Source organism: Vigna angularis, chromosome 2, assembly GCF_016808095.1.
Source record: "Vigna angularis cultivar LongXiaoDou No.4 chromosome 2, ASM1680809v1, whole genome shotgun sequence".
Classification (NCBI taxonomy): domain Eukaryota; kingdom Viridiplantae; phylum Streptophyta; class Magnoliopsida; order Fabales; family Fabaceae; genus Vigna; species Vigna angularis.
The window spans coordinates 50,246,921-50,268,982 of NC_068971.1; the positions used below are offsets into that span (position 1 = coordinate 50,246,921).

Sequence of the window (22,062 nt, forward strand, 5' to 3'; positions counted from 1 at the left end):
GCTTAGGTTAGATTATAAGTGTTCGGTCTCGATGATGTATCACTCAGATAATGTTCATCATAGGCAGTGTTCGGTGAGATTTGACCTTTTAACATTTGTTCAACTGGGGCTCAACCTGGCGTTCGGCTTCGAGCGTTCGGTCTAGTGTTTGATCCATGTTTGTTTTAAGAGCATTTGGTTTGGGTCCCGAGTTTCAGTGTTCGGCTCAATAGTTCATTGATTTCCTAGCGTTCATTCAAATAGGATCTAATCAAACAGTGTTCAGTGAATAACGTTTGGCAGATAGCGATCGTCCAGTAGCTTTCGTCCATTTGAGTTGGTGAACAGTGCTCGTTCAAATGTATTCTACTTTTAGTATTGGATTCTAAGTTGGCTGAATCTATGCGTATAAATGTTTGGAATATAGGATATAATGTGATATGTGTAAATGCATGAGGTATGATAATTATTGTGATGTATGTATTCTATGACATTGATATGAGATCATGCATTTATGCATGATATGAGTATTGTGGGGAGGTTTTGTAATGGTATCATATGAGTTGAGGAACGAGTATGGTATGAATCTCATGGAGAGATTCTGAAATGTTATGTTGTTAGTGTATATGTTGATGTTGAGGGTCCCGTAGTTGGAGGTTATCCTGATACTCTAATAATTCATCCAGTCTCATGTAGAGAAGGATGAATTATGTGGTGAGAGGAGCAGGAGGTCCTGGTCTATGTGCCGGTGTTGGACATAGTGAGGGGACTAACCTTGTGAATGGTATGATGTATTTTGGAAGTGTATTTGTAAGAAAAAGTAGGAGTCATCACAAGTGCATAACCTTCCGTGACCGCTCATCAACGTATCATCCGGATGAATGTCTAGTAAGAATTGTGGTAATCTGGTATATAGGGATGTCTGAGATAAATTTTATATGATGTTTACATCAAAGCATTTATGCATGTTTTATAATTGTTGTGTTGCATGTTAGCTAACCCTTACTTATTTGTGCATGTATCGGAAAAATCTTATTTTTGCGATGATCGTATAACATTTTTGTTGTACGGGAGCAGATGAAGGATTGTCGCGTGATCCGGTGCGAATGAAGATAGAGATGGAAGACCAAATTAGAAAGATTCAATGTTTTATATTTGTAGTTAAATTTGAGCTTAAAATATATGTATAGGGTTAGGTATGAGGTTACGGGGTGTTACTGTAAATGTATTATTATTATATTTTTTTGTTGAGTTTGAATTTGATATGGTGAATTTTTGGGATGTTACAGTAATCCTTTAAAATCAAACTCTATAAACTTAACTAAATGATACATCTATGTATATCTAAAATTGAGAATTGTGTTTGTCTAAAATTATATATATAATTCTTTTAAGGAAAATATAGTGTAAGTTTTGTATCTAATACTTGGAATATTTAAGTAAAAAAATTTACATATAAGTTGTTTCATTAAAAAATTATTTAAATCGTGATTCATTACTTTCATTTGTATCAAATTTTAATTTTAATTTTTCAAATGCATGTAATTGTCTTTTTTAATCTACAAAAGTTAGTTTTAAGGAAAATGATGTTGGGTTCCTGTCCAAATACTGTTGTTTATGAAATAAATAAAAGACACAGTCATTAATTATCCTCCAGTATTAATTAATTCACTCTAAAATAAAATTATTATTGAACAGGTTAATTATTTTTTTAATAATTTTTTTATAGAATCTTAATGTTTAATAGGGAAATGTTATCAGTTTTGTTTTCTGGAATAAGGATAATAGTTGAGATGTAGAATATTATATTCTTTTTTGCGTCAATCTGTTTAAAAGATTATTAGTTTTTAGGTTTAATACTCAATTTTGTCCCCAGTTTGGTTCGGAAATCTCAATTTAATCCCTCTTTAGAAAAGTAATTGTAATGGATCCTTACTTGTAATTATGTGAGTTAAGTTAGTCCCTTCCGTTAAATATAAGCAAACAGAGTTAGTGATTAGGTGTCAAAACGCAATTGTGTGTGTGCTTACGTGGTGTTAGGGCAGCTGATTTTGAAATTGGGTTTTATTACAAATTGGGGATAAATTGATTTGGGTGATTTGTTGCAGATTAGGGCATTTTCGTTTGTGCGAAAGAAGACAGAGGCAGTGATCGCGAGAACCATTAACTTTAAGACAAAGCATTTATCAGTGGACGAGCATTCGTGGAGATTGTGTTGGTGGGGTAAATAACGAAAAACGACATTCGAAGGTGCGTTTATGGTAGGTTTTGTTTTGTGTTTGGTTGCTTTCGGTGTGGTCCCCCCAGAACTTTTGATTTTTGTATGGTTTTTCTGTGTTGTGTGCCCCATTGTCAATGCATTTGTTTTGTTTCTGTGGCGACATTGTGGTTATGGTCCTCCCTGATAATGTGTGGTACTGTGTTGTGGCATTTGCTTTGTTTACTGTGGTAAATGTGGTTTTGCTTTGTTTGAGTTGTTTATGGTCTGTACAGTGGTATGTTTATGCTTTGTTTTTGGCTTAGATATCATTTGGGTTAAGGGTTAACCATAGATTAACTGTGAACAATTTTTATATTAGATAATATGGCCAACTCAGACATTGAAGTCGTGTTTCACCATGGAGGGAAATTTGAGAATAATGGGACATTTGGATATCACTATGGTGAAACCACAACTTTAAAAATAGACTCTGATCGATGGAGTTATTTTGAAATATTAAGCATTCTAAAGGAGATGGGTTATAGGAATGTAAAGGACTTATGGTATTCATTGGATTGTGGTCCTGTATTAGAAGATTGTTTGGAACCTTTATTAGATGACAAGGGTGCTTGTCATCTGATCAATATTGCTATGTTGAATGGTGAAGCTCACCTTTATGTTGCACATAGGGTGTGTGAACCTGAGTATCTTCTGCAGTTGGAATACTTTTCTGAACCCCAAATTAATAGACCTAGTGGTGAAGGACAAGTTGAGAGAGAGTGTGGTGATTTACAAGTTGATAGACCTAGTGGTGAAGGAGAAGTTCAGAGAGAGAGTACTGAAAAGCAAGTTGAGATAGAGGTTGGTGAAGCAGATGTTGAGGCAGTGGGTGAAACAGAGGTTGAGACAGTAGCACCTGAGGTAGAACCTGAATCAGAAGTTGAGCCAGAAATGATAGAAGTTGAGGTTGATGTAGTGGCTGATGTAGAGGCTATGGTAGAAGTTCAGACAGAGGCAATGATTGATGTACAACCTGAGGTAGAACCTGAATCAGAAGTAGCCCTAGAAATGATTGAAGTTGAGGTTGATGTAGTGGCCGATGTAGAGGATGTCGTAGAATTACAATCAGAGCTAGTGGAGGATGTTGGTGTGGAGGCACAGGTTGAGGTACAGCATGATGGTGTAGAGGCACAGGTTGAGGCAGAGAGTGATTCAAATGCTGAGGGAAACATGGCTGTTGGTGTGAATGTAGACGGGCAGTCTGATGTGGAGGGGCAGGCAGAAGAAGAGGGTGAGGTAGAGGGTAATGGAGTAGAAGCTGATGAGTATGATGTTAGAAGTTGGAATGGGTCCGAAGAGGATGTATTGATTGACCATGGAGATGAAGTGGGATTTGATATATTTGAAGCTACTAATGAAGTTGAATTTGGTGGACCTAGGGGTTTATCTGATAGTGATTGGGAATCTGAGAGTTTGAACAGTGTTGTGGAAAGTGATAACACAGATGATGACAAGGATGGGTATGGGGATTTTGGTGTTTTTTCAATACCCAAAACTATGGAACAATATAAATGGGAAGTGGGCACGTACTTCAATGACAAAAAAGATTTTACAGAAGCTATAAGATCGTATGGAGTAGAGAATGGTAGAAAATTAAAAGTTTATAAAAATGACAAAAGAAGAGTGCGTGTCAGATCTTGTGGGGCAAAAGGGAAATGTCCTTGGAATGCATATTGTGCATATAAGGCAGCTGAAAATACATGGCAACTAAGGAAAATTGTAGACAACCACACTTGTAGTAGAGAATTTAACATCCGTTTAATGACTTCAAAATGGTTGAGTGGGAGGTTAGAGAAGACTATAAAATAGAATCCGAATATTAATCTGTATAACCTCCATAACAAAGTTTCTAAGAAGTGGAACATTGGTGTTTCTCGGTCCACAACCTGTAGGGCAAAAGCAATGACTTTTAAACAAATAGAAGGTGATTTTAAATAACAATATAGAAGAGTGTATGACTATGCCAATGAGTTGCTTCGGTCAAATCCTGGTTCAACTGTCAAAGTTCATGTTGAACCTAATGAGGACACTCCAATTTTCAAGAGACTATATGTGTGTTTGAAGGCCTGCAAGGAAAGCTTCGTGTCATGTAGGCCTATTATAGGTTTGGATGGTTGTTTCTTAAAAGGAAAATTTGGAGGTGAGTTGTTAACTGCAGTAGCAAGAGATGGGAATGACCAAATGTGTCCTTTGGCATATGCTGTTGTGGAGGTGGAGAATAAGGACAGTTGGGGTTGGTTTCTACATTTGCTCATTGATGATCTTGGTGGTGTGGAGATTTCTTCAACCATCACATTTATGTCAGATCAACAAAAAGTGAGTAACTTACTACCATTGGCATCTTTTTTTATCTTTTAAACCTTCATGTCTTTTATTTTAACTTGTATACCCTTATGTATTTACTTGAATAGGGACTTTTACCAGCATTACAAGAACTTCTCCCTGGTGTGGAGCAAAAGTTTTGTGTGCGCCACATCTATGCTAATTTCAGAAAGAGGTTTCCTGGCCATATTCTAAAACGTCTACTATGGAAGGCAGCAACATCAACACACCCTTAAACATGGGAAGCAGTGATGAGAGAAGTTAAAGAGGTGAATCCAGATGCCTTTAAATACTTATTAGCCATTCCACCAAGGTATGTCAATCCACATGCCTTTAAAATTCATTGTTCCTATTAACTGATCTTTGTTTTCGTAGTTGATATTTTGCACTTCTTATTTGTGTAAGTAGATTTTGGTCACGGTCAAGGTTTACAAGTAATGTTGTTTGCAAGGTTGTCAAACTTGAGAGTTTACGTAAACTCGTGAGAGTCCAGTAAACTCGACTCGTAAACTCGTAAGAGTTTACTTTGTATGAAAAAAATATAAATAACATTCTAATTCAAATAAGATAACAAAATTATATAAATTGAAATACATAAGTTCATAGAAATATTGTTCATAAAGATATAATGTAAAATATAAATTGAAATGTCAAAGTCTCTATGCCTAATCCTCTAATCCTCTAATAATGGCATCATCATCATCATCATCTAACTCTTCCTCTAATGAATGTTGTGCTTGTGCATCCTCATTGTTCTCAAATGTTATGTTCTCAAATGTTTAACAATGCAGTATGCAACACTTTATTTTTGAAAAAAATAAAAGGAATGATGTTGTAAAGTGGTGCAGTGCCCGTAACATACTATTATGTTGCAGCTGGAAAACAAAACAATATTTAAAATACGTGTTGCTGTTGCATACCAATGAACCCCACATAAAATTATTAAAAAAATATTTGTTGTAGTACAGTGCCCGTAACATCAACTTTACTTAAAATTAATAAAATATTATAAGTTGCAGTGCCCGTGAACTCAACTTTACTTAAAATCAATAAAACATTACAAGTTGCAGTGCCCGTGACGTGAACCCAAAGTATTGCAGTGCCATAAAAATGTTTAAAAAATATGTTGTTGGCCCGTGACATCAACTACACTTAAAATCAATAAAAAAAATCATGTTGCAGTGCCTGTGAGTGCCAGAAAGTGTTTAAAATATATGTGAGGGAGGCAAGGTCGAACGTGATAGAGGGTTTGCACTTACAGAACGATGAGAACGAAGGTGCGACAGAGGCAAGGTCGAACGTTGAGATCGACGGCGCGACGGAGGCTGAGTTCGAAAGTCAAGATCGACGACGCGGCGGACTGCGAACCTGATGGACGAGAAAGCGACGAAAGGCGAGATCGAACGAGATAGAATGCGAGAGTGCGAGAAAGAAGATGAACAATGAGTGAATCTTTTATAAATCCTAATCTGATGCGTCCTAAAAACGTAGCCGTTTTGCGTTTTCAAATTTTTTTTCCAAACTCGCAAAATCGGAACCAAAATCGCGATTTTAGGCGAGTTTAGCGAGTCAACAACCGAGTCTACCGATCCTACTCTAAAAACGAGTTTGCTTACGAGTTAACTCGAAAGCATTGTCTGAACTCGTAAACTCGGTCGAGTTAACGAGTTAACTCGCGTTTTCGATAACCATGGTTGTTTGTGACACCTTAGTGAATAATATGTCCGAAGAATTTAATAGTGTAATATTACATGCAAGAGGTAAGCCCATGATCACAATGATGGAAGACATTCGTCTGTACCTCATGAAGAGATGGGCAACAAATAGAAACAAAATAAGTACATATGAAGGTAGTCTTTGTCCAAAGATTAAAAAAAGATTTGACAAGGAATTGCACTTGACTAAATACTGGATACCTAGGTATGTTGACATCACTACATTACCGTTTGACTTCTTTATGTATTCAATTTTGTACTATAAGCCCTGATTTGTCTTTTAATCATTGCAGTTGGTCAGGACAAAAAAAATTTGAGGTCAGACACATTTCAATGATGAGTGAGAAGTATGTGGTTGACATAGATAAACTGGAATGCAGTTGCAGAAAGTGGACTTTAACAACCATCCCATGCTGTCATGCACTAGCTGCCATGACATTTATCAACATCAGTGGAGAAGACTACGTCCCACATTGGTTTACAAAGTCAACCTACCAAGAAACATACATTCCAATCATCTACCCTGTCAATGGTCCTCAGCTATGGGAAAAGACTTCTCAGCCTGATGTTTTGCCTCAAACTAAAAGAGTGTTGCCTGTAACATCCCAAATTCTCACACTTGATATTTCATAAATAAAATGAAAACTGTAACATTTCTACAATCATTCATTTGGAAATATAAAATATTTCACATGAATTACATATTTTAAACTCAGATTTCAACTTAAAGACAACCCGAGTTTTTCTTTACTATCATTCCTCCTCTATCTTCACTTGTACTGGATTAGACGACACTCCCTCATCTGCTCCCGTATAACAAATACGTTATAGGATCATCGCAAAAATATGATTTTTCCGGTACATGCACAAATAAGTAAGGGTGAGCTAACATGCAACACATCATTTATAAAACATGCATAATTGCTTTGATATAAACATCATATAATTTTTATGTCAGACATCCTCATACCATCATACTACAATTCCTATTAGACACTCGTCCCACAATCCCCAAAAACAACACAATACCCAGTAGACACTCATCCGGATGATACGTTGATGAGCGGTCGCGGGAGGTTATGCACTTGTGATGACTTCTACTTTTTCTTACAAATATACTTCCAAAATACTCCATATCATTCACAAGGTTAATCCTCAACACTATGTCCAAAACCGGCACATAGACCAGGATCTCCTGCCCCTCTCACCACATAATTCATCCTTCTCTACTTGAGACTGAATGATTATTAGAGTATCAAGATAACCTCCGACTACAGGACCCTCAACATCAACATATACACTAATACCATATCATTACCGAATCTCTCCATTAGACTCATATCATGCTCATATTCCTCAACTCATATTATACCCTTACAAAATCTCCCCATAATACTCATATCATGTTCAGATGCATAATTTCATATCAACATCATAAAATACATTCATCTCAGAAATCATAAAGGATAAATATATTACAAACAAAATAACAATAATAAAATATTACTATAAATGGTCACCGGAGAAGAATCAAATGTTTGACAATCATTAAAATAATCTTAATATATAAAAATTCTTGGGGAACAAGAAGTTGAATTTGGCAGAGCCGGTTAGACAACTTCTAATCCTTCCAAGAAGATGCAATAAAAATTAGATAGAACAGTAAAAGTTCTGGGGAAACAAGAAGTTGAATTTGGCAGAGCCGGTTAGACAACTTCTCGTCCTTCCAAAAACATGTACTGAAAATAGATAAAACAATAAAAGTTCTGGGGAAACAAGAAGTTGAATCTGGCAGAGCCAGTTAGACAACTTCTCATCCTTCCAAAAATACAATATAAATAAATAAGAAAACAATAAAAGGTATGGGGAATACAAGAAGTTGAATCTGGCAGAGCCGGTTAGACAACTTCTAATCCATCCAAAAATACAAAAATAAACAACTAATAATATACAAATGGCATAACATAATCAACATCACATTTTACAACTATCACACTTGGATCTAAACACAGAAGCATGTTCTCATTCAAAATTCAAGATCATACAGAAACAAAATACTTCATATTCAAGATTTAATATCAGACAAAAGCAAAATATTGCATATTCAAGACTCAAGATAATACAAAACGAAATACTCAAGGTTAGCTCCCCTTACCTCTATTCCAGACTTAATCTCCTCCTCTGAAACCGTTCTCCGAAAACTTCTAGAATTTCTCCTCTACAACTAGAATTTCCTCCAACTCTCTTCTCTCACAAATTTTTCTAGAATTTTGGTGCAAGTTTCAGCCTTCCCTCCCTTGCTATTTATAGCAAAAAAAAAAAAATTTACTATTCATTTTTACTATTCAAAAATATTATTTTAATCACCATTTGCTAAATTCTTATCTCTGATGATTCAATTCTACGTGGAGTGTTTATCTCTTCCACAATTTAATTTTTTTTTTTACTATTCACTTTTTACTATTCACTATTCCCTTTTTACTATTCATTTTTTTTTCAAAATCTTCTAAAATAAATTCTCAAAATTTTAAACTCCTTCCTCTGAAATTATTATCTATCATAAATTTTAATTTTTCTTGCCATAATTTTATTAAATTTTATTTTTATCCGTCAAAATTAAAAATTACTACTATTTATTAAATCTAAATATTTTTCATAGGTCTTACATTGCCTGGTAGACCAAAAAAGAAGAGAAGGCTAGAGGCTTGAGAGCTAAAGAAAGATGACACACAACTCAAGCAAAATGGAACTCGTAAGAGATGTTCCATATGTAGACAACTTGGTCATAAAAGAAATAGTTGTCCACAAGCTCCTCCAGCAAACCAAAGTCAATATCAATCAACTCAGCAACCTGAAACACAAGCTGAACAAAGTCAGCCAACTACTGGACCAAGTTAGGTTACTCAATGCGTTTTGGAACAAACTCAGCCATCTACAACACAAGTTTAAAAGTGATTTAGGACTGACAGTATGTTTAGGTTAAGTATGTTTAGCTTAAGTGATGGCTATTTTGTAAACCTTGACATGTATTTCGTAAACTGTCAGACGTGCATTTGAAGTCCACTTTGTAATTTCAATGATAGATTTTGTTTTCATTATGATGTAATTATGAATGATGTTTGGATGATTATAATATCAATTTCAATGACATATTTTCTTTTGGATGTGCATTTCACAAATCCAATTTCTCATTATATTGTCATCACAGCTTCTCTTTTGATTATGATGTCATTATGAATGGATGTGCATTATGAAGTTCAACAAAGTCCTGTGTATTGCAAACACTGACAGTGGATTTGTTCTTCAATTATATTACAAACACTGACAGTGTGTAATACCTCTGTTACACAACTCTCTTTTTGGATTAAAAGAATGCACATATACTTCTTCTTGTCTAAAAAGTCCCTTCTTATACAGAACTCTCTTTTTCGATTACAGAAGCCACTTCCTCATTTTATTGGCAGTTACACACCACTTCCTCATTTTATGTTGTATATATCAAACAAAATGTAAATTGAAACCATAATTTCAGATGCTTGAATTCAAATTTCACCTTCATTTGAAAACATCATATTACAATTTGCCCAAAGTGCTCTTCACATAAACTATTTAATAGAACACATCATGGACTTTTAAACAAAATACATACAACAATGATGTTAATCAATCCCAGAAAACATATCATTGATATTAACATCTTCTCACTTTTCTGACAATCCCTAACACATTTCTCCAGGCTATTAATCTTCCTCCTTTGCCTACCAATAGTACTAGCATCATCATCTACATAATCTTCATTAAGCCATTTAAAGAAATTGCATCCTTGAAGTTCTTCATTTCTTGTCCGTTGTTCAAAGTATCCAACCACAAAAATTTCATTAATAAATAAAAATAATTTATCACAAACATTAAACTACAAACCTTGTAGTTAGGGCAGCCCCAGAATTGTTTCCCCTCGTTCTTAACTGTTTTTGCCACTCTCAACACAACAGCCTCCCCACAATGGCATATTTGTCTTCCAACCAATCCTCTGGATGAACCACCACGAGAGCTCTCCCATGAGCAAGACGAACAACCGTGATTCGAAGACATTGCGAAGCCCAAAGCGAGACAACCACTAAGAAGGAAGAACAACTCGCCAACCACGAACCACCAACAACCACTGACTGAAGCACAACCCGTAAACAACAACAACACAAATGAGAAGATCATGAACAAGAAGAACACCCACAACTGTTCTGTGTTGGCAATGTACGTGAAGAACTCCAGCTGCCCTAACTTTCTTTCTATTCAATTGCACAAAATCAATTACAAACCCTAACTGCTACCAATTTATCCCCAATTAAATAAACTCAATTTCTAATTAAAACCCAATTTTAAAATCAGTTGCCCTAACACCACGTAAGCACGCACAAAATTGCATGTTGACACCTAACCACTGACTACTGTCATATCATCAACCCATTAACTCCGTTTGCTTATATTTAACGGAAGGGACTAACTTGACTCACATAATTACAAGTAAGGATCTATTACAATTACTTTTCTAAAGATGGACTAAATTGAGATTTCTGAACCAAACTGGAGACAAAATTGGGTATTAAACCTAGTTTTTATCTCTTACAAGAAGTAAATAGATTCGATAGTAAAAATGTAAATTGATTTTAATGATTGATTTTTTTTAAGATTAGTAATTGTGTTTTTTAGACTAAAAATATATTAATTTCTCTAATTCATGTGTCATAATTTAAAATTTAAATTTGAATTAATGAAAATGAGTTTTTGTGAAATAATTTTTTAAATTTATTTAAATTTGAAGGATACTTTTTTTTATTATTAGAGTTCTGACGTTGGATAATAGATTAATGAGAAGTTATCTGTAACTTGAAAAACTACGTCTATGAGTTTTGGTTCAGTTTTTAAAAGTAAGTTACCATTAGTAGAAGGAGCCCAGATATAGATCCATTTGACAAAACAAATTGTAGCTAAAAATTAGGGGAGAGAAGGTAGAACCACCCTTATCAGTTGCCACCATTCATCAGCATGTCAAATTTCTCGTCATGGTTCTTTCGCTTACGATATTCTTCCTCCAAGCTCTTCCATCGCTACCGCACCCTCCACAATAAATACACACCCACCGTCTTCAACAACTGCTCTGCCAGGAACGCACGCTCAACTTCTCTGCTTCCTTTCGCTCTCGCTCTTTCCGCTGGATCACTCGCTCTTCATCCACACTTCAGTCCTTCCTTCTGCGACTCCGACAGGTTCTCTTTTCCCAATTATTTTATGCCTCAATTTGAATTCATTGATTATTACTCGTCGTCGATTATGAATTCAGACGACACCTGTGCTGTGAAAACCTAACACGAATTAGTCATATGATATTATGTGTGCTTACTCTCATCCTTTTTTTTAGAGATTGTAGAGTTACGGCCGTAGTTTTTTTTCTTTCAAGGATATGCTACTAGGAACTTCTAAGCATGCATGAACTGATTCTGATACTGCAGTCTGAATACGATAACTATTATGCTTTTGTAACGATTTAAAGAGTAGTTAGTTGTGAATAGTCTCGATTAAGTAATTGTTTGATCACGGACATGCCGTGTCTTGTAATGGATGTTAGAGGTGTGAATGTCGGGGGCAAAGGTAGCACGCAATACGTTGTTAAGGGATCACAGAAGGAATTTCCGCGGGAGCTTCTCGAGGAGTTGAAGATCATCTGTCAGGTACAGCATATGTTCGCTTATCTTAATATTCTGTAAATGTGCACATAGGAAAGACAGGCTTTCAAATAATTCGGTCGGTTCTAATTTGATGATCAATTATATTTGAAAAATTCTTTTAGTTCTTGCGGTTTCTTGTCTGGTTGTTTAGTTACAACTTACATTCTAATTTGTGAAACTTGGTATGTGTTTTGGAAGGCAGGCTAGTTTTACTTTTTCATTGGTTAGTTGTTAGGTAGCATTCACGAATACTTTTTGTCTGTTTTGGATGAAGTCAAACTAAATGATCAATTGTTTTGGAACTTCTACCTTGTGATTGTCAACCTGCATTGTTATAATGTTTCATTCCTACAGGAAAACATATCAGTTGATTATGACGAAAGGTATATCCATGGAAAGCCACAAAACAGCTTTCACAAGGCTGTTAATATCCCAGATGTGATTGTTTATCCGAGGTGAGACGTACTCTGAATTGAAGCTTTGGCTGAAATTTCTGTTTGCTTCCTCGTTCATCTGATCATTGTTTTTGCAATGTTGCAGTGATTGCATTGTCCTATTACATTTTAACTATATCACAATTTGTTACTTGCATTGAGAAAGACCTTTGAAGTTTCTATTGCAGTGTTTTCCCAAATATTATAGTTTTGAAGAGACTTAAATTATGTTGTTCTTTCTTTCCATTACGATTATCAAAATAAAACTATTGAAAATACTTTCTGCTAAGCTATGCTGATAATCTGTTGTATTTCTCAAGTGGAGTTGTAATATTGTGACAATTATAATATAGTAGGTTATGGTGATCATCAGAGCAATTGGACCTGGTGATATTTTATTAGATGCATTTGTTCTGAATATCATTTTGATATATCATATGCTGATGCAGCCATGATGCTATAATTTTTTGCTCGTGGTGTATTTCTACCTTAAAACAAGTTTTTTTTTTCTACATTTGATCTGAATGCTGCTTGAAAACAGACAGTTCATATAACGAGGTTAATTTCTTTATTAAAATAATTTTCTGCACAACATTGGTCAATCTGGATTTTTGAAGATTGGTAAATTGGATCATTTCCATCAGGTCACCGAACCCTTGCAGAACTATATATTTTTGTTTACAAACATTAAGGGCTTTATGTCTAATATGCCATTTTATTAAGAGATTCCAGGACATTTGTTATGTGCAAATGCTTATGTGAGATGTAATGACTTTCTGATGTGTCATATTGTTGATTTCAAATTTTTTATCTAACCTGTCTATCATTTCTTACATACAATTACAATATATCAAAAAGACTTCTTATATTTCTAAATAGTTAATACTTGGACATGGATGAACAATGGAGAGTAGGAGAGGTTTTTAAAATATTGTGGATACATTCTTGTGGTAGAAGTTAAAGCATCCGCGTGTATTTATTTTCTTGCACTGTACTCTTATTTGCAGATCTGAAGAAGAGGTATCTAAGGTTGTCAACTTATGTAACATTCATAAGGTTCGAGTTGTTCTAACTCAATAAATATTGTTTAGCATGTTCTAGGTGATTTCTTTGCCTTAACATTTTATTATAAAGGCATTTGGATCAAACCAAATATCACTTGATCTTGCTTTTTCATCACAATTTCTGTGTTTATTTTTCTCCCTTAAAAAGAAACCTTTATTTCTCCTGTCCCTTCATACTTGAATTATTTCACATTTGGAATTTATTTCTGTTTTCATCATAATGAATTTGGTCCAGTCTACTTTTTTAGGTGTAGTCCTCAAACAAGACTATATCATCCTTCATCAAATACATATGTTTTTCTTTCACCTCATAGTGAATCATGAGTTTATCTTCTCTATCTTTGTTGCAACCATATATGTCTATTGTGATAGCCCAGCAATTTTTCTAAGGCATAATGGGTCTCATAGGAACTGCTTCAGCCAATGATCACAATCCAAAGTATAGTTCTTTGTTTTTAGCCATCCAACTAATTCATCAAGATGGTTCCCTTGATTGCACAATGTTTTTCTACTACATTTATCATTACTTGTATTAAAGCATCTGCAAATGGTTTAAACAATGCCATTTGTTTCTTCTAGTAGTATTGAGTTCTTTTATTGCTAAGTTAGACATATTATTTGAACTTACATTATAAAGACCACAAATCCATGCCATGACCACTACCTAATAATTTAAATTTTAAAACGAGCAGTTATATGGCATGCTAGTAGAGTGCCTTTTGATCAATAAAGTTAATAAAAAATAATGAGTGTGATGTTGAGAAACTGATAGTTGTAATTTAGTTTTTTTTCTTTCTTTTCTATGTTTTATTTAAAATAGCTTTTGGTAACAGGTTCCTATTGTACCATATGGCGGAGCTACATCAATCGAGGGTCACACCTTATCCCCTCATGGAGGGGTTTGCATTGACATGTCATTAATGAAAGTATGTGCATGTTCAATTATGATAGTATAATATCTGCATAATATTGTCAGTAGTATATGAAGATTATGAATTATGAAGTATATATTTGATTCTAATGGACTATGGCAAAACTCTTGTAAGACCAATTTGGCCCCATGTCTGCTTTAGAGTTGCTGAAGACAACTTGTCTTTTATATGTTTGAGATTAAATCAGGCATAATAGACTTGTAGAAAGTTGAAGACACCTTTATTGGCTTGGAATGGGTGTTAAATCCCTAGTTTTCCATTTTTACGTTCCCCTTTTTTTTTTCTCATTGTGTTTCTGGAAGAAGTCTTTTTCTTCCTTTTCTATTTCATTCTCATCCTTCATGAAAAATTCTACTCCTATGAACAAATAAGACGTCCTTTGTTGGAATTGAGCATCTTCTTTTTGATGCACTTACCCGACCATTGTCCTTAAGGTAAAATACAGAGTATGAATTTTTTATTGTACCTGCCTGTGGAGTTGTCTTCAGTCTGCAAAACAGGAAGCAATTTTACACACTTGTAATTAGTTTTAAGATGTATTTTTCCCCTCTGAAACAAAAGTTAAGGTTTGTATTGAATTGATCTCAGATGTATTCTTATTTTGTTGCCTTTAGGGTAGAGTTGAGAGCTCATAGAGGTTATATGCTTTTTCTTTGTGGCCTAAATATCTTCTTGCCATATCATAGTTTTTGTCAGAGATGCTATGTAAAACCATTTATGTGCACTCACCTAATAGCTTAAAACTTTTGGGATTTTGGGTTCAAGACAATCTGTATTGTTACTTATTTTCAAATGTTACTTTTTTATGCTTCCTTTTCTGTAAAATTTAGGAATTATATTTGTCAACCCATGGAATACATAGTTTTAATGTTGTGCTGAACTGTAATATGCATTGAGCATTACCATTGTAGAATGCTGGATGCTTTTCTACGAACACATTAATCAATGCATTATTGTTTAATTGTTATTACAAATTATGAAAATACTTTTGGTATCGTCATCCCAAAACTCTAAAGCCATTATGTTGCATCTATTTCTTGCTATAGTTAATTGAATTTGGAGTACAGAAGTTTCTGTTAGAGTCAACAACTGTATATTTTTTTGATGATTATTGTATTGTCATTAGATTGTTTATTGTGCTTGCACCTTTATGTAGACAGTACGCTTAATCATGTATTTACACATGCAGAATACAGAATATAATCATGTGTGCATATAGGTACTGAATGGGATGCAAATAAGTGAACTTCACTTTAGCTGTTATACTTACACTGTTTAGTGGTATAATCTAGACTGTGAAAGCATTACATGTTGATGACATGGATGTTGTTGTTGAGCCTGGCATTGGATGGATGGAGCTTAATGAGTACTTGGAACCTTATGGACTATTTTTTCCACTTGATCCAGGTCAGTTGGTTCTCTGATAGCTAAAGGTCAAAGAGGCTTAATATTTTAAGTTAAATTTTTATTTGTTACAAGCAGGTCCTGGTGCTAGCATTGGAGGCATGTGTGCTACACGTTGCTCTGGTTCATTAGCTGTGAGGTAGTGACTCTGATGTATATTATCATGTCATTGGCACACACTAGTACATGCTGGTTTAAATGTTTAATCCTGGTTGTTGCCACTCGTCTGCTTATAAGGTCAAATATTTGGTTTGAAGTTCTTTTACTCGAGGTTTGTTGCTTAAGATAATTGTTGGAAGTCCCACATCGACTAGAGATAAGGCCAAATTATAATATATAAGTGGTGCAAACCTCACCTTACAAGCCGGTTTTGTGGGGTTAAGTTAGACTTAAACCCACTTTCTAATATGGTATTAGAGTCATGGATAGAGTCTATCCTAGCGATATTTCTTGTTTATTGGGAATTTCTATTCCACTCGTTGTCGGGCCGCTATCGGACCACCCAATTTCTACTATCACGCTCGAGATGTCTATACCTCGGCGTGAAGGGGGTGTGTTGGAAGTCCCACATCGACTAGAGATAAGGTTAAATTATAATATATAAGTGGTGCAAACCTCACCTTACAAGCCGATTTTGTGGGGTTGAGTTAGGCTTAAACCCACTTTCTAATACTCTCTATTTGTAATAATCTAATTCTCCTAAAAAGGGAAATAGGGAAACTATGAAAGTAAAATAAAATAAAAAATTATATATCTATTTCCTCTAATTGGGAAGATTCTAAAGATATTATCTCAAATTACAACAATAACTAAGCTTAATGTTGATGCAATTCCATCGTAATTCAACATTTCCTGATCTTATGAAAACCATTAAAAGAAGCTATAAAAATGTTCCATCTTACTGAGGTTAATGGTTCCCCTTAAAAATTTGCAGGTATGGAACTATGCGTGATAATGTTATCAGTCTAAAGGTTTGTTAGTCCCAATTTTTGGTCTCTAATGTATTGATGTGATGCTGTATTTATTGTACTATGTGTATTCCAGGTGGTTCTTGCCAATGGAGACATTGTGAAGACTGCATCACGTGCCAGGAAGAGTGCTGCAGGGTTTGTTTTATTTTGTTCACTTTAGCTATTAATTCATTTCACTTATAATTTTTCCTCTTTGGTGTGCTTTCGAAGAGGTTGGGTAGTATGATTGAACTACGAAGAAAATATTTCGCAAACTCTGTCAACAATACAATAAATTGACCAAGACACTTCTCTACATCATTTATCCTTCTTGGATATGATATTTAACATCCTTAACAGTCCCTCTGTCGATTATGATGACTTTTCTAGTATTTGATGACACAATCAATAAATTTTGTCTGATGTTCTCAATTGAAATGCTCGGTCTCCAAAGCAATTCCTTGCAACTCCAACTCTAGCACCCATCCTTCAAACAATGTCATTAGCAAAACAATTCGCCAACACACTTCATCTTGAATTTGCTTTGTAAATTTGTTCACTAGGAATCAGAAAATCTGCAGAGTTAAATGTCAAACCTGGATATAAACTTGAAAAATATTCACTTATACCATCATTTGTCCAAACATTTATTACTGCTTCAACTTTTATAATTTGGGTTTAAGGTTTAACTTAATCTCAGAAATAGCTTGTAAGATGAAGAATATCCAAGCCTTATAATGATTACATTGATCATATCATCAGGTGGTGTGAGATCCTAAAATCTGCAAACATATCCTTTCTCTCATGGATGCAAGCAACACAACTCCCTTGCATTACATTACAAAATTCTTCAAAGAATCCCTCTTGGAACTGATGTAATAGCAAGCTAAGCTACTGAATTTTTCGTTCAAACTATATATTGTAGGTATGACTTGACCCGCTTGATGATTGGAAGTGAAGGAACACTTGGTCTTATAACAGAAGTAACCCTGCGGCTTCAGAAAATTCCTCAGCATTCAGTGGTACATTGATTAAATTGATCCTTTTCTCAAATTTGATATGGTCCATTGAACTTTGTTATTGTGATGAACATACTAAATTGTATATTGCATTCTCTTTTTAATGTTGGTTTTGATCCTTGACATGTGTCAATGCAAGCTGTGTGTTCTAAATTCTAAATTTGGATAGTAATGTTGTGTTTCTAGTTTCTATCCTGGAATGTTTTTAATTTACAAACAGCATCTCATTATGAAGTAGTGCAACATCCAATATTTAGACGTCTCTCCCCCCTACCCCCACTATAGGTTGCTCTGAAAATTGCTTTACCTTTTCCACTGCCTTGTGTTTCTTCCTCCTGCAATTTTCATACATGGCCAGTCTAAGCTCCTGGTAGAGTACACGTTCACTCTTTCCATTTTTTCACTTATTATCTGTTGGTACTGGCCTATTGTATTTCATAAACTTTTGGAATTGGCAATTAGAGATATAAAAACACGAAGACAGTATATTTGAACAATCTTGTCATATGACCCCATAGGGTGAAAAATGCTTTTGAACCATGGTTCTTTATTTTCACTGCCGGTGACTTTTTATTTATATGGTGCATGAGGGGATATTTATGCAAATAACTTATATATGTTTTATTCTGCCAGAATACATTTGTATTTGTTTAGAATCATATGGGTTATTTGACTAATCAAAATGCACAGGTTGCAATGTGCAATTTTCCTTCTGTGAAGGATGCAGCAGATGTTGCTATTGCCACAATGAGGTCTGGTGTACAGGTAGGATTCTGAATTTGAATATCAATATTTCTGTCTATCCAATTACAAGTTGCTGTTTATGGGGGTTAGGTGTCAAGGGTAGAGCTATTGGATGAAGTTCAAGTGAAAGCTATCAACATTGCTAATGGGAAAAATTTGCCTGAAAGTCCAACTTTAATGTTTGAATTTATAGGAACAGGTTAGTCCTTTCAAATTCTTCTTATTGGTGTAACTTCAAATTGTTGTTTAGCATAGAATATATTTTCTGAATATATTAAAATATCATAGATCAAAAAATTCATAGCATTTCAAATCACATTCTTGAAATGTATGAGAAAGTTCAGAATTTTCTTGGAAGATTTGATAATGTTAGGATCCAATTGCAAGGTATGAGATTTTACTCCCACCTAGGAAGTATGGGATTCCAATATGAGTTTCATATGGCCTTGGGTTCTTCCACCATAATTGGCTTAGTGTAAAATATCAGGGGCAAAACAAATCTTGTAGCATGATAATTTTAATAGTTATGACAGTATGAAACAGAAAAAAGTCGAAAGTTGTCTATGGAATAAGCTAATTACATTATTCACGTCAACAATAATGTAGTGTCCTTTAAATTGGATGCTCTACACTTTCATAAATGTAATACCTAACTTAGTATGTGTGTATATATATATATATATTCTTCAGAGGCATATGCACGTGAGCAAACACAAATTGTTCGGAAAATTGTTTCTGAGCACAATGGCTCAGATTTTGTATTTGCAGAAGAACCTGAAGCAAAAAAAGAACTTTGGAAGGTAGTAGTTTATTCGTTTATTATGCTTAGCTTCCTCCACCTCCATCCCCTGAAACCCAATGTTTGTGCAAATCCATCCACAGCTAGCAAACTTAGTTTTTGTATAGCGTCTTTTGAAGTTATACTCTTTATACTGTCTTGTACACTGAAGCTGACCTCACTATCAATTAGTCAGTATTACTATTTACTTATACATCTAGGTTAATATCCTCTGTTCTGTTGCAGGTAAGGAAAGAGGCACTCTGGGCTTGCTTTGCAATGGAACCTAATCTGGAGGCAATGATTTCAGTGAGTTAGTAATGAAATATTATACATTTTAATTCATTTTTCACACTGTTTAATTATATCGTAGTTGATAGGAAACTAACTAAAGAGTTTCGTACTATAAAAAATATATACTTTGATCTGATTTCTAGTAAAGATATACATATCAAACCTAGCTAATGTGGATCTAAGTGCACGTGCTTATTGTTGATGGGGAAATAGAATGACAGCAATTTTTTTTCTTTCTTAAAATGATTTTTTATAAGATTTAGCTGAGCTGCCTTGCCTCTCTGTAATCTTCATGTTAGTCCCAAGGTCTGATGAATAAAATGCTTTTGTGAAGACCTGATAGAGAAGCATGTGAAGTGAAGCTCTTTTTAAATTTGCATTTGAATATATTCCGATTTTCCAAGTTTTTTGAATGAGAAGAGTTCCAACTGTTCTAGACTTCCAATTGCATTTATGTTTTTCTGAGGACCTTTTTTTTTCTTGTTTGGGGGGGTGGTAATTTAACTCCCGCAGGATGTATGTGTTCCTTTATCTCACCTTGGTGATTTAATTTCAAGGTCTAAAAAGGAGCTGGATGCATCACCACTAGTTTGGTAAGTCTGGTCATGATCAGGGTTATTTGATTCTGGATACTGGACTTAAATTCTATTGGTCATAATTCATGTTACCTGATGATTGTGGATGATCAAACAGACTAATGATCAATGCGTGTATGTATTGTGTCCCTTGCCAGCACAGTAATCGCTCATGCCGGTGATGGTAATTTCCACACGGTTATTCTATTTGATCCTAGCCAAGAAGAACATCGACGGGAGGCAGAGAGACTCAACCAATTTATGGTTCATGCTGCCTTGTCATTGGAAGGTATTATCATTAACTTGTTGACTCTTGCTGTTGCCTGTTAGTCTGGTATTTCAGGTGCTTTTTAATATTCTGTGTTTTTCTTCTAAAAATCATAAAGTCAGTAAAGCCGTTGTAATTTTGAAATTCGCTTATGGTTATTCCAAACAGGAACTTGTACTGGTGAACACGGTGTTGGCACTGGAAAAATGAAGGTACTGCACTAGTGATTCTAATAAATCTTAAAAACAATATGTTGTGTTTAGGCTATTAGCTTTAGAAAACAATCTTTGACAGTAATCTGCCTGCTCCGCTCGGCTGCAGAATGCCTTGTTTTATATTAAGATAAACAAGAAATAAGCCGATCATGTTTTACGCCGTGGTTGTTATTAATAATCATAATTTACATAGAAAGATTGTCGGCAGACGACCATGTTTTGATGGTTTATGGTTCTTTAAGAACGTATTTTATTTTCAAATGCAGTATTCGATAAATTTTATAATTATAAGTTTGCCGTGTACTTCATGCAGTATCTTGAAGAAGAACTCGGAGTGGAAGCATTGAGGACAATGAAAAAAATAAAATCAGTCCTAGATCCCAACAATATCATGAATCCAGGAAAGCTAATTCCTCCCCATGTTTGTTTCTAGTAGTACCGTCCCTCCAGAAGTAAGTTCGCAGTACACTATCATGGATAAATTTTCAAAATCAACGTATTGCTGCTTCTATCATCAAGCCATGTCCGTAGAATGTATTTTTTACCATATAAGGCCATGCTGCTCCCCGTTATTTTCTGGCCATTTTTGGAGTTTCTGGCCTCGCGTATCTCAGTAACTCTATGTAAGATGCTTAATAATACTCCCTCTTCTCATTTCAAATCATATGATATATATGGTTTTAACTTGTTGAGGAGTTGTTCCCTATACCTACCGAGAAAGGAACCACACACAGTCATTGTCCCCTTTCCATTGACACAACTTCATTTTTTTCACAAATGAAATGAAGTCAAATTTAAATTTAATTCGTATATTTTTCTCTCCTTTGAGCAGTGATTTTTAATGACCATTTGTTTGAATGAGATGATGAAAAATAAGGGAGTGGGAAAATGAAAGAAAGAGAAATAAAGGGGAAATGAGATTTTTTTGAATTTGATGAAAAAGAGTTGAAATAGATGAGAAATGAGTGAAAAGTTTCTCAATTTAGGTAAATGATTTGGATAAATAAAAATGAGTTGGTAGAAGTTATATAATTACTATAATACGCACGTGACATATTACACTTTTTAAATGATTTGGCATCGCTATTGTGAATGATTTTATATGCAAGAAACAGAACTATTTACATGTATATAAAAAAGTCAAAAAAGTTTTAATCAGGGTAAAGAACTCAAGCGGGTTTTGTTTCTATCATCCGAGCAATATCATCATACAAAATTAGAAGGAAATAGATGTAATTCACTTCTAAGCTTATTTTTTACTTCAAATCTCATCTTTACGGCCACGCAAAAAGAAAATGGCAAAAGAAAGAACTTCCCATTGTACATAATTCACTGACTCGTTTTATAATTAAAAATTAAAATAAAAATAGTTTTAAAAATACTTTT

The 22,062-nt window shown here is 34.5% G+C and overlaps 2 protein-coding genes across 6 annotated transcripts; both read left to right on the top strand.

Moving 5' to 3' along the window:
- The first annotated feature begins 2,568 nt into the window (after nucleotides 1–2,568).
- LOC128195547 (uncharacterized) lies at nucleotides 2,569–9,130 on the top strand. Its single transcript, XM_052873498.1, has 3 exons — nucleotides 2,569–4,555; nucleotides 4,651–4,874; nucleotides 8,936–9,130. The coding sequence occupies exon 1, from the start codon at nucleotides 2,714–2,716 to the stop codon at nucleotides 4,046–4,048; it is 1,335 nt and encodes a 444-aa protein (XP_052729458.1). The 5' UTR covers nucleotides 2,569–2,713; the 3' UTR covers nucleotides 4,049–4,555; nucleotides 4,651–4,874; nucleotides 8,936–9,130.
- A 2,079-nt stretch (nucleotides 9,131–11,209) lies between these two features.
- On the top strand, nucleotides 11,210–21,480 carry LOC108329129 (D-lactate dehydrogenase [cytochrome], mitochondrial). 5 transcript variants are annotated; one of them, XM_017563179.2, is made up of 18 exons: nucleotides 11,213–11,540; nucleotides 11,900–12,002; nucleotides 12,354–12,454; nucleotides 13,441–13,489; nucleotides 14,331–14,423; nucleotides 15,722–15,836; nucleotides 15,912–15,972; nucleotides 16,768–16,804; nucleotides 16,878–16,939; nucleotides 17,709–17,805; nucleotides 18,493–18,567; nucleotides 18,637–18,745; nucleotides 19,237–19,346; nucleotides 19,571–19,633; nucleotides 20,132–20,211; nucleotides 20,352–20,482; nucleotides 20,630–20,673; nucleotides 20,990–21,480. In XM_017563179.2, exons 1-18 carry the CDS (start codon nucleotides 11,320–11,322, stop codon nucleotides 21,107–21,109), a joined length of 1,671 nt encoding a protein of 556 aa, XP_017418668.1. In that variant the 5' UTR covers nucleotides 11,213–11,319; the 3' UTR covers nucleotides 21,110–21,480. The 5 variants fall into 5 exon arrangements, 4 of the variants coding, with proteins under 4 accessions (XP_052728778.1, XP_017418673.1, XP_017418672.1 ...); XR_008246863.1 differs by lacking the exon at nucleotides 20,990–21,480 and having other exon boundaries at nucleotides 11,211–11,540; nucleotides 20,357–20,482; XM_052872818.1 differs by lacking the exons at nucleotides 20,630–20,673; nucleotides 20,990–21,480 and having other exon boundaries at nucleotides 11,210–11,540; nucleotides 20,312–20,439.
- Nucleotides 21,481–22,062: the final 582 nt, after the last annotated feature.

Coding starts and splice junctions, on each gene's coding strand:
- LOC108329129 (XM_017563179.2), top strand. CDS start 11,320: ATGTCAAATTTCTCGTCATGGTTCTTTCGCTTACGATATTCTTCCTCC. Junction 16,940..17,708: donor GCCAGGAAGAGTGCTGCAGG/GTTTGTTTTATT, acceptor TATATATTGTAG/GTATGACTTGACCCGCTTGA. Junction 20,674..20,989: donor TTGGCACTGGAAAAATGAAG/GTACTGCACTAG, acceptor TACTTCATGCAG/TATCTTGAAGAAGAACTCGG.
- LOC128195547 (XM_052873498.1), top strand. CDS start 2,714: ATGGGTTATAGGAATGTAAAGGACTTATGGTATTCATTGGATTGTGGT.